The 15,737-nt window shown below is 37.2% G+C and overlaps 1 protein-coding gene across 1 annotated transcript; it reads right to left on the bottom strand.

Moving 5' to 3' along the window:
- Window positions 1-522: 522 nt before the first annotated feature.
- LOC147549331 (putative glycosyltransferase At5g03795) lies at window positions 523-6,008 on the bottom strand. The gene is made up of 4 exons (XM_086669580.1): window positions 5,657-6,008; window positions 4,970-5,178; window positions 1,474-1,822; window positions 523-1,191 (listed from the first exon to the last, which is right to left on the bottom strand). Exons 1-4 carry the CDS (start codon window positions 5,936-5,938, stop codon window positions 535-537), a joined length of 1,497 nt encoding a protein of 498 aa, XP_086525706.1. The 5' UTR covers window positions 5,939-6,008; the 3' UTR covers window positions 523-534.
- Between the last annotated feature and the right edge of the window lie 9,729 nt (window positions 6,009-15,737).

Raw genomic sequence — 15,737 nt, forward strand, 5'->3', positions numbered from 1 at the left:
TGATTTTATGTGGTGTAATAAAAAATCCTAGATCCTTTCTCTTATTGATTTCATCTTTCATTCTTCTTATCGTTTTCTTATTAAAATCTTTTTTAACAACAAAATCAATTTTATGAATGAGGTGTTCGTTTAAGATTTAAACCGAAATTACTTATCTTTGAGGCTCAATTATGGAGTTCCGAATTTACTATAAGTTGATCCCATATACTTGCTGGAACAGAACCATTTTGGGCGAAAGAAACACGAGTATTTTAAAGTTGAAGAAAACTTCTCATGTTCGATTTTGTAATATTGAGATGCCTTAATTAATATGTAATTTTATTTCTTTTTTCTTATAACTCCTACCTTAGAAATTTATGAATACAATTTTCTAAAAAAAATGTGGGTTGTTTAGGCTTCAAAGCATAACTTTTAATTTGATGATCATTTGTTGCCCAACACAAAACCCGTCGAACTGAAGTGTTGAGTCTTCACAAAGACAACTAAAATACTTCAAACTGTATTCTTGATCTCGAAGAGAAATTAGCATAGAAATCAATTATCATTAATTAGAATGTTTAGTCTCCTAAGCCAAATTGAATGAATAATCATATGAAAAACATCCAATCGAACAGGAGGATGATTCACCATAAAGTGTCTTTGAACTACCTTCACATTTCCGGACATTTCTATGTACCTCTCTTGAGATATATCCATTAAAATCGTCTTAAGATTTGGTATATCATTCACCGAAACTCGAATTGAAAATGAACTCCAATTAAGAACATCACTAAACGGAGGAATATAACTATCTGATATTAGAACGGGAACACATTCTGCATAAATCGCTTCGACGATTCTTGGACTTGCAACTTCATACCCACTTGGACATAAACAATACTTACTCTTCCTCATCATATTGCTATACAATCGGTCGGAGTAATGTTCGTAGACTAATATTTCTGGATCTTTTCCTTCCCATTGTTTAATCAATGTCATTCTGATATCTCCATGTAGTTGTCCTGCGAAAAATGCAAGAATAGAACGACTAGAAGGTGGTAGACCTCCTATTGGTACCTTACGTTTTCGGGTGTATATCTCTGGAAAAGATACATCTTTCGTTGGATTGAATCCTTCTGATGTATTTGCATTGCACAAAGCCCGAATGGAATTGTTGAATAAGAAAGGATTGTACGAAGATGTGAGCGGCCCCTGTAACAAAATAAAATATGTTGTCATCCGCCCGGTAGCGATAGGTACATATAGCCAAAAGCAAAAAAAATAAAATAAAAGAACATCTAAAAGACCAAATTGAATAAAATCACTTGCTAGCTGATCACTAGCATATCAGTACCTGTTAGGTGTGTTTGTACAAACGTGTCAATTCTATACTAATAAAAAACTTATGTAAGAAAAGAATATGAAGTAAAAGTTTCTATTTCCACAAGAATTTAGGAGTAATGATTAGTCAAGATCATGGAAAATATAATTTACCCAGTCATGGCAAGAAAGCATGAAATGATCAGCTCCAAGACTTCGATTCCAGTATGGATATTTTCTAGCAATAGTTTGGATGTAGTCGATGACAGTACGTTTTACCGGGCCAATGTCGTATGAATCTGGAACATAGAGGAAATGTACCATTCTCTCTATACTAAAAGGAAGGAAGTATAGATGAGCTCGATCAGGATTCCGTGTTCTAAAATGTTCATTAATCTCAATCCCGTGATTGAATATTCCTTCAGTGGAATAAATATCCTTCGTAGTACCACTGTGAAATAGGGGAGGATTTCCGTCTTCGTAGATAAATATCTTAAATAGTTTTTCCATTTCTAAATAACTCCTGCAAAAAATATATGAGATAAAAAGAATTCATGAAACGTACAAAAAGATTGTCTAACCGGGCAACTGAATTTTGAAAAAACACATCGTGTAAAACTAGTTAGCAAGTAAAAGCATGCTAACTCAACTCATTATAACTCACTTGATTTGACATTTTTAGTCATAACTTGATGAAAATGGTATTTCAATCGAGTTACCCCTTCTTTTGGAATCCAATTAACCGAATATCTTGTGGAAGGGTAAAAAAAAGGTCCCAAGTGATGACTTTCGTGCAAGATTTAATAGTGTTTTTTAGCTAGGATCATTGACAAACAATCAATTGGTGTTGACCATTATAAACTAACGGGAGACTAACTACACTACCATTGCTCACTTTAGTTGGCATTTTGTTTTAACTATTTATTCAATAGATCTAATTTTATAACTTTTTTATTTTTTTATTTTTATTTAAATCTACATTTTTCTGATTAAAATTTAACTTAAATTGTCAATTTATAGTTCATTTAATTTTAATTTTAAATTTAATTTTACTTTCATTTAATTTTGAATTTAATTTTACTATAATTTTAGTCGTTGTTTATTATACGAAAAAAAATCGTTTTCTTCAAAATATATAATTTAGTTAAATGGCAAAAAGAACATTGGAATTTCAATGTACCGGAAAAAGCTACATAATATAGTCAAGTTGCGGTTTAAAAATGAGCGGTTTCTGGCGTAATTTTTGTTCATCCACGTGGGTAAAGTTCGCATTTTTCTACTAATGACAAAACCACCCTTAGGTTGTTTGCTCGTTGCAAACTGTTGTTTGCTTTCTACAAACTACTGTTTGTATCAAGAAATCAGGTATGTTCGGAGTTATGAGGATGTTTTTTCTCTGATTTGATCTTATTTGATGATGTTTTTTAATTTGTTTTCATGTTTGATTTGATATTTTTTAAATATGTTTGTGATCTTTTTTGGATTAGGTATGTTTTCCAACCATTTGACTACTCGTTGCAATTATTGTTAGCTTGCTACAGACTGTTCCTCATTCTAGAAAACCAGATACTTTCTGAGTTGGGATGATGGTTTTCATCTTTTTATCTTGTTCGATTATTTTTTTTTTTTTTTTTTATCTATTTTCATATGTTTTTATATATATCTAATGTTTGTGATGTTTTTTTACGCTTTTCATATTTTTTTATATATGTTTAACGCTTGTGATGTTCTTTTATCTGTTTTGTTTATGGTAACTTGTTGTTGCTCTTTGCAACCTGTCGTGTGCTCCTTGCAACTTGTTGTTTGCTCCTTGCAACCAGTTGTTTGCTCCTTGCAACCAGTTGTTTGCTCGTTGCAAACTGTAGTTTGCTTGTGGCAAACTGTAGTTTCTCGTTGCAAATGGTAGTTTGCTGGATGGAAACTATTGTTTTCTCGATGCAAACTATTGTTTGCTTGATGCAATCTGTTGTTTGTTTTTTTAGAAAATCATTACGTTTTGAGTTATGAGATGTTGTTCTTTATAACTATTTTGATATTGTTTGCCTTTCAAAAAAAAAATGTTTGATCTTTTTATCTGTTTTGATATATTTTTATATACATTTAATAAGTATTTTATAAATATGTTTTGTGATAGTTTTTATCTGTTTTGCTTATTACAAACTGTTATTTGCTTGTTACAAATTGTTGTTTGCTCACTGCAAATTGTACTTTGTTAAATGCAAATTGTTATCGTTTGATGCCAATTATTGTTTGTTGTAGAAAATCAAATATGTGCATTTTTTATCTGTTTAATTTTGTTCAAGAAAAACAAAATCGAACAGTAACGACACATATTTTTATGACATTGATAACAACAAACTTCGGTCATGGAATAGATGAAATAAATTAAAAAATGGATTTTGGTTCAAGAATGAAATCTTATTGGAACTATACATGTCTGCTTCATCCTTCGGAACCATATCACATCCCAGATCCGATGAGATAGGATGAAGTGAGAGGGTATTTTGTAGTTTGTTCGTCCGACCTAGAATCTAGGGAGAGAAATCGCGTTGTTTGGGTTGATAAGGATTGAAGACGAGCAACTAGAATTTAAAGGCAGGACTTGCAAATCATTTTAAATTTCTTTTTTCTTTCTACGTCATTTCTGCCGCGGTAACGTTTTTTTTGCCAATTAATATGATACTCTGGCGACATTTTTCACCATTAAGCCCCATTTGTCTTTGCCACTTATTATAGATTTGTTTAATTCGCATATTATTTCTTTTATTTTTTATTTTGTGATTATTAAGTCTCTCCAAAAAGAATAAGTACGCATCTTGTAAATAGAATTAATCCTCTCTCTTTTTGTCACTCTTCTCTCTCTTCCGCTTTCTTTGTCTTCCTTTTTTTTTCTCTTAAACTTTAACTTCCTTACTCTCTCGATCAAGCTTCACTATTCAGAAATAGAATGGGTCTCTCCCTAGAACTCTCTTCGTGTTAAAGACGATTGAGAAAGGTTTTCAAGCAAAACATCATGGAGGGTTCCCCCCGTCGAGCGATGTTTCCACTGAAACTCTCAATAGAGGGAGAGAGAGGTGAGTGACAGAGAGGAGGGAAAAGGAGAGAGTGACAAAGAGAACGAAGAAAGAGAATAAGTGTTGGAGAGAGAGGGAGGGAGGGAGGGAGGGAGGGAGGGAGAGAGAGAGGGAGAGAGAGAGAGAGAGAGAGAGAGAGAGAGAGAGAGAGAGAGAGAGAGAGAGAGAGAGAGAGAGAGAGAGAGAGAGAGAGAGAGAGAGAGAGAGAGAGAGAGAGAGAGAGAGAGAGAGAGAGAGAGAGAGAGAGAGAGAGAGAGAGAGAGAGAGTGTTTTGGTGGTCGGAAGTGGTGGTCGGAAGGGAGAGAAATATTTGAAGAAAATTTTTTAAATCGTGCTCCTAACCCATTATCTGCAAACTTCCTTGTTCTTTTACAAAATATTTGGGACACAACTTTTGTCTTATATGTTTTGAACCTTACCTTTTATCAACAAGATATATTGGACATATTGATATTGATTGAAAAAAAAAAACGAATTTGTTAGATTTGGGGTATTTAAATTTCAAATCTGAAGATAAATAATTAGATTTTGAAAACATGCTTTACCGGAGTACTAATACAAACTGCTCTAAATAGTTCATAGAAGAGTGTACTTACTGATGAAACTCGTATCCATTTCTATATATAGTTTCTCTTGGGTCGAAATCATCCTCATTGTCAAATGTTTTGGTCCGAGTAGCATTTCTTATACGACCTCGAACTCTTGCAAGACCTTTTTCCAACCGTTGTAATTTACTGAATCGTTTGCTTACTCTAGTTGGTTTAAATAATGTATTCGGAATCTTGGTGGGCATGCTGGACCTAATCTGCTACCAAAAAACCGAGTTAAATTCTTGGTCACATGGTCGTGGATGTATATGATTTCCTATAAAACCATTATGTCATTAAAGATAGTAGAATGCAAGTAGGGGCGGCCCTACATAGGATAATAGGGTCCTTGGTGACACGTTCCCCCATGGTCCCAGAGTTAAAAGTATTCTAGTAGTCTCAAAGTTAAAATGTTTCTAATAGCTTATTTTTGTCAAAGACAATTAAACACATATACTTGACCCAATACAATATATATATGCTTGGCTTCTTAGTTGAAGAAGGGTATGCTAGACTTGTTGGACAGAAGTTCAAATCCCCACCCACCTACCTAAGTCCTGTCAACTTATTATTGTGAATTGACATATAGTTGGATAATCACAAACTTCAAATTAAGAGATAATAAGTAACTAAATGAGATTACTAAATAAAAAGGACAAGTTTAGAAATATTAATTACATAATAAGAGATCAGTACCTTAGCAGTAGCCTTCTTAATGAAGAGCTGCATTAGTCTTTGTGAAGAAGACGAAGAAGATCCGCCGTTAATGGCTAAAGTAGACTTGTTGAACATAAGCACTCCATCGGAAGTGTTACCAATAAGAGGGTTTGAATGGCAACTGTCTGAACTCCATTTCAAACCCAAACCACATATAATTGCAGAGACTAAAACTGCACTTAATATTACTCTAAGCTTAGTTTTAGCATGACCCTCAGTACTATAACATGAAGAAGAAGAAGAAGAAGACAATAGAGTCATGTCTCTTTCCCTTTCTCTCTCTGTTCCATTCTCTCCAAAAAAAACGAAGTTGAAATTAATAAGAACACAAGGTCCTGAAACCAAGTGATTGGAATACGTGCTTGAAGAGTACGACCAAAATATTCTATCAAGTTTCCATTTATTATCATTGACTTTGACACCTTTCCCATCAATTTCTTAAATCATGATCATATAAAGGGTTCTTCCCAAGAACATCTCCACTCCAAGACTCAAAAATAAAAACTCTGAAGTGTCACTAAGAATTTTGAGTTTTTTGCATAAAGTTTTCTTCAATGCAAGACTCAATTTGACACTTAACCACTTGTGACGCCCGTGCGGCTGTGCCCTATACGTAGGCACGAACACGCCCTGACAATTTACAGATGAGACAAAAATTCGACAAAGTCTCTTCTGTAAATCGGATCGGTCAATCTGCTAAACCTTCATGCAAACTATACATTCGTACACACACAAAAATATTACGAAGCGGAAGCTAAAACCAACTAAACACATGACTAATAACTCTGGTTCCAACCAAACCACTAGAACCCTGTTGACTCATCCTACACAAATCCACCCATACCTATACCACCTATGTGATACAGATAACATAGCATCATTCAATACTGAGATGCGTCAAGAAGAAACTTAATATTTAAGATTTCTTTTAAGGATCTCAACTGGACACTCAATTTTAAAAGCGAAACTAGCCAACTAGGAAAAGATACCTAAGTTACTTTTAAATATTTGGAGTATTGCATTAAAGATGTCTTCTGAATTGAGAATCTCAATAGTATCATGTATGAAAGAGAATCTCAATTAAGACTTGACACATAGGAAGAATTGACTTTTTTCTTGAGTTTTGCGTTAGAGATGCTCTAACATGTTAAAAAAAAAGTTATATTCTCTCATTAAAGGTACGAATTCAAAGATTCAACTCAAATAAACCAAGCTTATATCGTTATATATTCTGGAAGTTTTGAAATCGCATCTTTTAAGTGTTATAGGTGTCTACTTTACTCACAAACTCTCTTTTAAATTTTCCTTGAGAGAGGCGCCCTTAACAGTTATATGGGGCGCATTTAAACCTCCCCTTATCTATCTTAGTTTTGGAGACCAAATAACAAATGAAAAATGCTAGAGCACGAGAAAAATCATGCAGACTCGAGACTGAAATATTATGCAGTTTGTCGTGATTTGTGCTTCCGATGATTCTGATCCTTTAAACTGTGATTCACGACAAGCCACATAAGATCGCCAGATCTCTATCTAGATTTTCCCGTTTCCTAACATTACTCATTACGAATGTAAGAATTTCATTAGAAATCCGAACTGAAGTAACCCAAAAGAAATGGGTTGGAAATTAATGATAAAATTGAGTTGATATGCCTTGAAAATGATGATTATAAAAATTGAGTTGCTTGGTTCTTGAAAATGATCATAGATGTTTTTTGTCCATTTATTCTAATGCTGGTAGCAAGCTTGCTAAGAGCATGTCCAACCGGTTAGGACTGAGGCTGAAAATTCAAATCTTCAGCCTCAACCATAAAGTCCAACCGACTTCTCTTCGGGCTGAGCTCAGGCATAAAAAGAAGGTCAGACGACTCTAGTTTTAGAGTCGTCTGAACTCATTTAAGCCCAGTCAGCATATGACCGTCGGAAGCCCCAACGGTTATATGTGGGGCCGAATCTGGTCGTTGGATCTATTCCGACGACCAGATCTTGCAAATTAGGACTGTTGGGGCTCATCCAACGATCCAAATTTGGGTTGGTTCCCTATTTATGGGGAACCAACCCATACATAACCCACACAATCAAATTGCTCTCTTATTTTCTCTCATTCTTTCTCATTTTCTTTCAATCTCTTACATAGTTTTTTCATTCGCTCTCATTTCCTCTGTTTCTTCATATAATAGATTCTCAAGATGCGCAACAAATGTCCGAGGTAAGGTTTTTGGAACTGATGTTTCCTAATTTCCAGTATGTTAAATTAGGGAATGATGATACCGAGCAAACATCACCATACATGCCAGGTGAGACAACTTCCGGCAAAAGAGATTCTAGTTCCAATCTAAACGCGGAAATACCCTCTATCCAGCGGAGGGAAGACCAGTTAGGCGTAAATAACCCAAAGTAAATGCAATAGTTAGAGAAAATTCTACTGCCAAAGATAAAAAAGTCAGTGGCTCTTCAAAATCTCCAGTTGATGGATATTGGGAAGCGAGAGACAAGGAACCACGTCGGAGAACAATTGCAATGAAAGAAGTTGTGAAACTACAACACGAATCCCTACGGGTTCAACAAGAAATCCTACGAGTATAACAAGAATACGAGAACCACAAAATGCAATCATCTAGAGATCAATACGGAGTGAAGTCATTGTAACCTTAATGATGATTGATTCTAGGACTCTGGATGAAGATGTTACGCATATGCTTAAGGCAGCTAGAGAAGCTTATATGGTTGGTCGTCCATGAGACCCAACAGACCTTTTAGATATCTTTAAGTCAATTCTAATCATTGTTGTTTAATCGTACTTAAGTAATATAAAATTTAGTCTAATAGTTGTACTCATATGTAATTAGTTAGTACATAAGATTCAACTTTAAGAATCTACTCATTGTCATCAGTAGATCTCATGTTCCACATGTGTTCAACAAGATCTGCTTTCAATCGGGTTTGAATTTTCTGGCTTCTAACTCGACCAAGACGCTCAAGCACTTCGTCTTGTAATGTTTCCCCACGATATACCAAGCCTCTTTCACATCCCTCATCTTCAACAATCATGTTGTGCATTACAATACATGCCTTCATGATATCCTCCATGTCTTTACATCCCACCAAAGCCTCGACCCCCGAATAATTCCCCAACGAGCTTGCAGTACACAAAAACCTCGTTCGACATTTTTGCTAGCCAACTCTTTTTTTTTTGGTAAAGTATGATTCTTTTGGACCATATGGATTATAAATAATTTTGACTAAGTTACCCCATTGAGGGTATACTTTATGAGCACGATAATAACCTATCTCATATTGTGCCATTAACTACATAATTTATCGGGGCACCCTCACCCGTTAGTAATTTATCAAAACGATAGTCGGAGAATTGGACCGGTTGGAGCGTCGAGGGAGCTAATGATTTGTTTTGGGATTTGATTTTGAATACTTCTTTCTGTTGATTCTGATGACTCATCTGATAGTTCTCGAGAAATTATGAATTTTGACTGGTCACACGTGAAGATCGGACATGGTTTGACTATCGTTTCGTATTCGACAATTTTCTCGAATTAATTGGGGTCATATAGTTTCTTCATGGTTAGTTGTGGAATGAAGAAGAAGAAAAGAAAAGGTTAAACTGAGGGGCATAAGTTAATTAATGGAGGTTGAATTAATTGGATATAATATGGCGGGTCTTGTTTATGAGGTCTATGTAAATGAAGGACTTAAATGAATTAAGTCACCTGGCCACTTTATATAGTGACACATGTCCACTAACACCATTTACACCCCACGTCTCCATCTTCTAACCCCACTTTAAAAGCATCTTCTTTATGTCATTTTAAACTCACCTAGCGAGAGAAGGAAAAGAACATAGGGGGAGGGGGCGCACTGGCCTCGCACCTCCAAAGGTCCATTTTCATTTTTTGTTTAATATAACTAGCCATTTTTATAAGGTGTGATTTTCTAATATATAAGTAAAGGTAACTAATCAAACAAGTTATGTAGAATAGTTCAGTTGGTAAAGGATGATAACACCATACTAGTGACCAAAGTTTGACTCTCTTGTTCTTCATATTTTGTTTAATTTTTGCTCTTAATTGTTTCTATTTTAGTGAGGGCCAAGATTTAAATTTCGCACGGCCCCCCAAATTTTCAGCCACGTCTCTACTTAGAAGGTTTGGTGGTACGACATCTTTAGTGGATTCCTTCACACTAGGTAGTCGGAATTCAATGAAACTTCTTTCAGGTGATTCTATTCGACTCGTTCTACATATCTAGTAGTTCATAATTATTTATTTCATCCAAATTTGATGGTTATATGATAGTTACTGAGAACTGTATAGTTCGGTCTAATTTCTTTTGGGTTCATAATTTGGGTATCCATATATAGACGAGATACTGTTGAAATATATTTTTGGTCATATTTTGTCTTTGGACTAGTTTTGGAATGAATTAGAACATAGAGGGTTACCCGGACTTTGTCATATTCCACATGAGTGAACAGTTTGAGTTATAGATTCATATTATTGGGTTTGTTATATGGCTTGTCATCTTAGGAGATGTTGAAATGTAAAATAGAGTTTATGGGAAGTTAGTTGGTTGGTTTGTGTGCATATCAGGTATTCGGTGGAATGTTTCAGTGAACTGTATAGTGCCAATAGGACATTCTTAGTCTAGCTTCATTCATTTTATGCATTCTTGCGTTGCAAGAGATCTCTTGATTGTTATTGAAGGATATATCCGTTCGGTCTGAAGGAGATGCCCTTCCGAAGGAGTGTCCTTCGACCAAGGTGGCAATGCGATCAATTTGTCAGCTAGGATAACGATGACCATAATGTGAAGATCATCCAGTCCGGTCTAATTAGGGGTCGTAATGCTTCGCTAGAAGCCAATTCGTCGGATCAAGTCGTTGATTCGCGACTAACATAGACCGGATCCTACAACGGGTTACACATAAGAGTGGTAACTTGATCGGAGAGACTTGACTAGACGGGAACAGGCTAAAGATGGATTGGATCCAACTAAATAAGCCGAAAAGGTTTGAATGGAGATTCAGAACAAGATAGAAAGAACCGGGCCTTAAAATGGTGCCCGGAGGAAGGCTGTTTGGGCCGTCCATGTGATGGTCGACCAAGGTAAGTGAGCCGGCCATGTAAAGCCCATAGTGGGCTGCCCTGGCCGGCCACACTTAAAGGGATAGCCAAATTACCCCAAAAGGGTATTTTGGTAATTATCTTTTCTGTGACCCGAAAATAGAAAGACCTAATCTGAATATGATTCTAATTAGGGTTTCTCTATAAATAGGGTCAGTAGAGAACAGAAAAGGTGTGGATTTTTCTCTGGAAGAAAAATATACAGCTCGCTCTCTCTCTCTCAATATACAACTAGTGGAGAGAGAGGAATATAGAGAAAAAGCTCCCGTTCTATCAATCTAGTCAAGAAGAAGAGTTCTTCTCAACCTTTTAGTAAGTCCTAGCAGTCTGAAAGGAAGGGAGATCAAGTCTATACACTCGGTCTCTCAAGTAGAGGAGCTACAATTGGAGCTCTCGATCTTCACATGCGATTGGAAAGGTTCGAGGGAAAAACGCGATAAAGGTATTTATCCCTCTTCTAGTTCATTGATTAGTTCATGTGTATGATTCTGGGTATTCTAGTGTTAACATATGATGTTTGAGATTCCGCTTAGAACACTAGATAGTGTATTAGATACACATAATATCCTACAGTGGCATCACGGGCCGGTTGCATGAAACTATCTCTGACTAGTCGAATTAGATTCGAACTTGATTGATTAGATGATTTTATGTTTAAATATGGATTTAGACATGAAATTGATTTGTTTAAATTAGATTTAGACCTAATCGGATAGAAACTGAAAGTGTTTCAATGGGGAGAATTTTAGAATTTCGATTTTTTGGAAAGAGTTTTCAAAAGGAAGTTTTAAAAGAGATGGTTTTTTGAAAAGAGTTTTCAAAATCTGCTGTTTTTGATGAATTTTCATCAAAAACAGCAGCTAAAGTTGGAAGGAATCGAAAAACAGGAAGGGAGGAGTTGCTGTCCAAGAGGCATACTGACCAGGACGCGTCCCAGTCCTTCTCGGACTGGGAATCTGAGACCGTCTCGGACAGACGCGTCCGAGTTCTTCTCGGACAGAAGACGCGCTCGAGATTGTCTCAGACTGGGAGTGCGAGACCGTTTCGGACTGGGATCCCGAGAGATCCGCGTCCCAGCGTGTAAGGTCGCGTCTCCTGGACGCGACCAGAATAGTCCGGACGCGTCTCATATTGAGAATCCAGACGCGACCGACACTATCCCTTCCAGACGCATCTAGGACGCTTCTGGAGAAACCAGAGCCATCTCGGACTTGGAGTCCGAGATGCATATACTTGGATAGAGCGTCTAGGACGCGTCTGAGAGCTTGGGACGCGTCTGGCCTAGGGCCAGGACGCATCCACCCGAGGGACTTGGCACATGCCAATCCGGGTCCGACCTTGGCTCGGACCTTGACCGTGACTTGACTAGGTCTAGTCAAAGGGTTCCTTGACCAAGTTTATCTTAAGTTTTTAGAGTTTGACTCGGGTCTTTTTGGCCTTGACTTAAGTGGGAGGTTCGACTTTTCTTCTTCCGACTTTAATCATATTTTTTCCGAAAGTGGCCAGGGCCAACCGAAAGCCTAAAACGGAGTTTTTCCAAAACGATTTCAAAATCTTTTAGGATAAAACCAAAACGAGCCATTAGTCCGAATTTTACGAAAATTAGACTTAAGGCACGTTAGACATAGAGATGTCAGTAGTATCTCCCGTATAGCTATCTAGAACATAGCAAACCTAGATTCGACTTAAGGAAGCGAATCTCATACATACTTGGGTGTTTTATGAGTTCATATTATTATGTATGTATGAATGTGAATGCGGGTTCTAGTATGGCCATAGAATTGTTCTATTCTTGTTTTTAAGCACGGATGGGTGCCCGATGTAATTAATTTAATTTCAAGTTTTATACGATCTGCGAATCGTTGAGTCTTGTAATTAGAGTTAAGAGTTCAATAGAGTCCATTGAAGAGCCAAAGGATGAGATCGTGGTTCGAGTGGGAGAATTCAATGGATGTTCGAGGATGGAGATTCAGGCGAACAAAGGCGAAATAAGCAAGAACCTAAGAAGATTAGATCTTTTAGGTTAGGACCATACTAGGATCATGTCTGCTTGATTTATTTTCTCGCGCGCATTTACTTATTTACGTTTTATGTCGTGTATGATTATGTTAGAGTTCACAGTAATGCATGCATGCAAAAACGTAAAAGTCCCCAAAAAGAATTTTGAGTAATGCCTACCCAGATTAAGACACCTGTTGCGCCCTTGTTCATCGATGGTGGGTCATGCCAAAGCAGGGTGCCATCTTTTACCTCGGGACAATACGGGTAGACCTATGAAGAGGTTTACGTGTCTAAATGGTTATTCTCAACGAGTCAGCAAAAGGGTTTTGGATTTCGAGGCAAAAGGATGAATATAACACATAAGTGTTATTCATCAACCAAGAGTCATAGGAGTATGATCAGTAAAGAGTTACTCACCCAGGAGGGTGGAGTTAAGGGCACTGCCAAAGTACGCTTAACTCCACAGGAATGGGATCTTGGAATCATATTATTCAAAGGGGGACGGTTTTCATTGAATAATATGGCAAAAAAACTGTTTTTGCTTAAACATTGAATGTAGTACTTAGCAATATCCTTATTTTGTTTATATAGAGTAGAGATGGCATATAGTATTAGTTCATAATTAGATAGAGATCTATACGGCTTTCTAGATTGGGAGGAAGATCAGAGAAGAGTTCTCGATGCTTCGAATAAAGAAAGCGTAATAGAGATACCAGAAAGGGAAGTGGAAGTCGGTGTCTATGTTATAGAGGTCAATTTGGCAGATACGGCTGACTCTCCTTCATGGGTATTTGATACCGGATGTGGAGCACATATAATCTCGGAATTAGATGAGCTCAAGGAGATCTTGTATCTGACAAAGAACAAGATGGTTCTACGAGTCTCAAATAAAGCAAGAGTTGCTGCTGTGGCTGTAGGAACCTATGTGCTTAATCTAGAAACTAGATTGATATTAGTGCTACATTATTGCTATTATGTACCCACTATTTCAAGGAACATCATCTCTGTGTCGGTACTAGACAAAGAGGGATATCATGTAATAATAAAGAACTAGTGTTGTTATTTATACAAAGATGAGATGTTCTATGCCAGTGCTAGACTACGCAATGGTCTTTATGTTATGAACATAGAAGACAAAATCCTGAACATAGACACGAAACGGCTTCGTACTCACGATTCCAACCAAGGCTATCTCTGGCATTGTCGTTTGGGTCACATTAACATGAAACGCATGCAGAAGCTTCATGAGAATGGACTTATGGGATCGTGTGATTTAGAATCATACGATACATGTGAACCATGCTTAGTGGGCATAATGACACGATCATCCTTCAAGGGGAAAGGTGATCGAGGGAGTGAACTAGTAGGATTGATACATACAGATGTATGCGGACCTATGAGTACACTCACGAGAGGTAACTATGGCTACTTCATAACGTTCACAGATGACTTCACTGGATATGATTACATATATCTTATAAAGCATAAGTCGGAATCGTTTAAAATGTTCAAACAATTTGAGAACGAAGTAGAGAATCAACTTGGCAAGAAAATAAAAGTCATTCGATCGGATCGAGGTGGTGAATATTTGAGTCAAGAGTTTGAGGATCATCTTAGGAGTTGTGGAATGGTATCCCAACTCACTCCACCAGGAATACCTCAGATGAACGGTGTGTCCGAAAGCAGAAATCGAACCTTGATGGACATAGTTCGATCGATGATGAACTTAGTCGATCTTCCTAACACTTTCTAGGGATATGCTCTAGAAATGACTGCTTTCACACTAAACCGAGGTCCGTCAAAAGCTGTAGAAAAGACGTCATATGAGTTATGGACTAGAAAGGTTCCAAAGTTGTCTTTTCTCAAAGTCTGGGTTGCGATGTTTATGTAAAACGTTTACAAGGAGATTAACTAACACCAAGATCAGACAAGTGTCTCTTTGTTGGATATCCGAAAGAGACAAAGGGGTATTACTTCTACAACCCATCAAAGAACAAAGTGTTTGTTGCTCGTGATGGTGTCTTCCTTGAAAAGGACACTACAAAAATACGTCTTATTTGTAACGTCCGGAGTTTCTTTCCAAGAAGACAAGTGGGAGAAATATAGAGATCGAAGAGATTCGATCCGAGCAACAAACTGACACCGTTGTACGGATGTCAGAAGTCGCGATTCCTAACTATTCAGAGCCAATAGAAAAGGGAACATAGGAAGAGATGGTAGATCTCGGAGATCCTCCCGCGCAAAGCGAATGGGATTCGCAGGAGAACCCTCAAGGAGTTGAGAGTGTCTCACCTGTTGTTCAAGCCCCACGTAGGTCCGCAAGGCTGATTGAGTTATCTCAACGACAAAAGATCTTGTTGATAGAAGATAATGAACCCAGCACCTACAAATAAGCTATGACGAGCCCAGACTCCGGAAAATGGCTGGGAGCCATGAAATCCGAAATGGAGTCCATGGATTTTCAAGATGAAAACAGACAAGGATGGAAACGTAAGCGTTTTCAAAGCTAGACTCGTGGCAAAAGGTTACAGACAAGTCCAAGGAATAGACTACGAAGAAACCTTTTCCCCTGTCGCGATGCTTAAGTCCATTAGGATTATTCTAGCAATTGCATCTCATTACGTATATGAGATATGGAAAATGGATGTCAAAACCGCCTTCCTGAATGGAAAACTGGAAGAGGATGTGTACATGACACAACCTGAAGGTTTTGAGGACTCCAAAAACGCTGGAAAAGTTTGCAAGCTTCAAAGGTCCATCTACGGGTAGAAGCAAGCAAGTCGGAGTTGGAATCTTTGGTTCGACGAGAAAATCAAAGAGTTTGGCTTTTTGAAGAACGAAGAAGATGTTGTTTTACTGGTATTATGAAAAACCAAGAATCTGGTCTTCCTGTTTTAATAAAAACAGGGATACACTTTAGAGTG

This window comes from Eschscholzia californica, unplaced genomic scaffold (assembly GCF_041429995.1).
Source record: "Eschscholzia californica isolate CP2 unplaced genomic scaffold, dmEscCali1.0.p SCAF_3, whole genome shotgun sequence".
Classification (NCBI taxonomy): domain Eukaryota; kingdom Viridiplantae; phylum Streptophyta; class Magnoliopsida; order Ranunculales; family Papaveraceae; genus Eschscholzia; species Eschscholzia californica.

Coding starts and splice junctions, on each gene's coding strand:
- LOC147549331 (XM_086669580.1), bottom strand. CDS start 5,938: ATGACTCTATTGTCTTCTTCTTCTTCTTCTTCATGTTATAGTACTGAG. Junction 5,179..5,656: donor TTAAGAAGGCTACTGCTAAG/GTACTGATCTCT, acceptor TTTTGGTAGCAG/ATTAGGTCCAGCATGCCCAC. Junction 1,823..4,969: donor AATGGATACGAGTTTCATCA/GTAAGTACACTC, acceptor TATTTTTTGCAG/GAGTTATTTAGAAATGGAAA.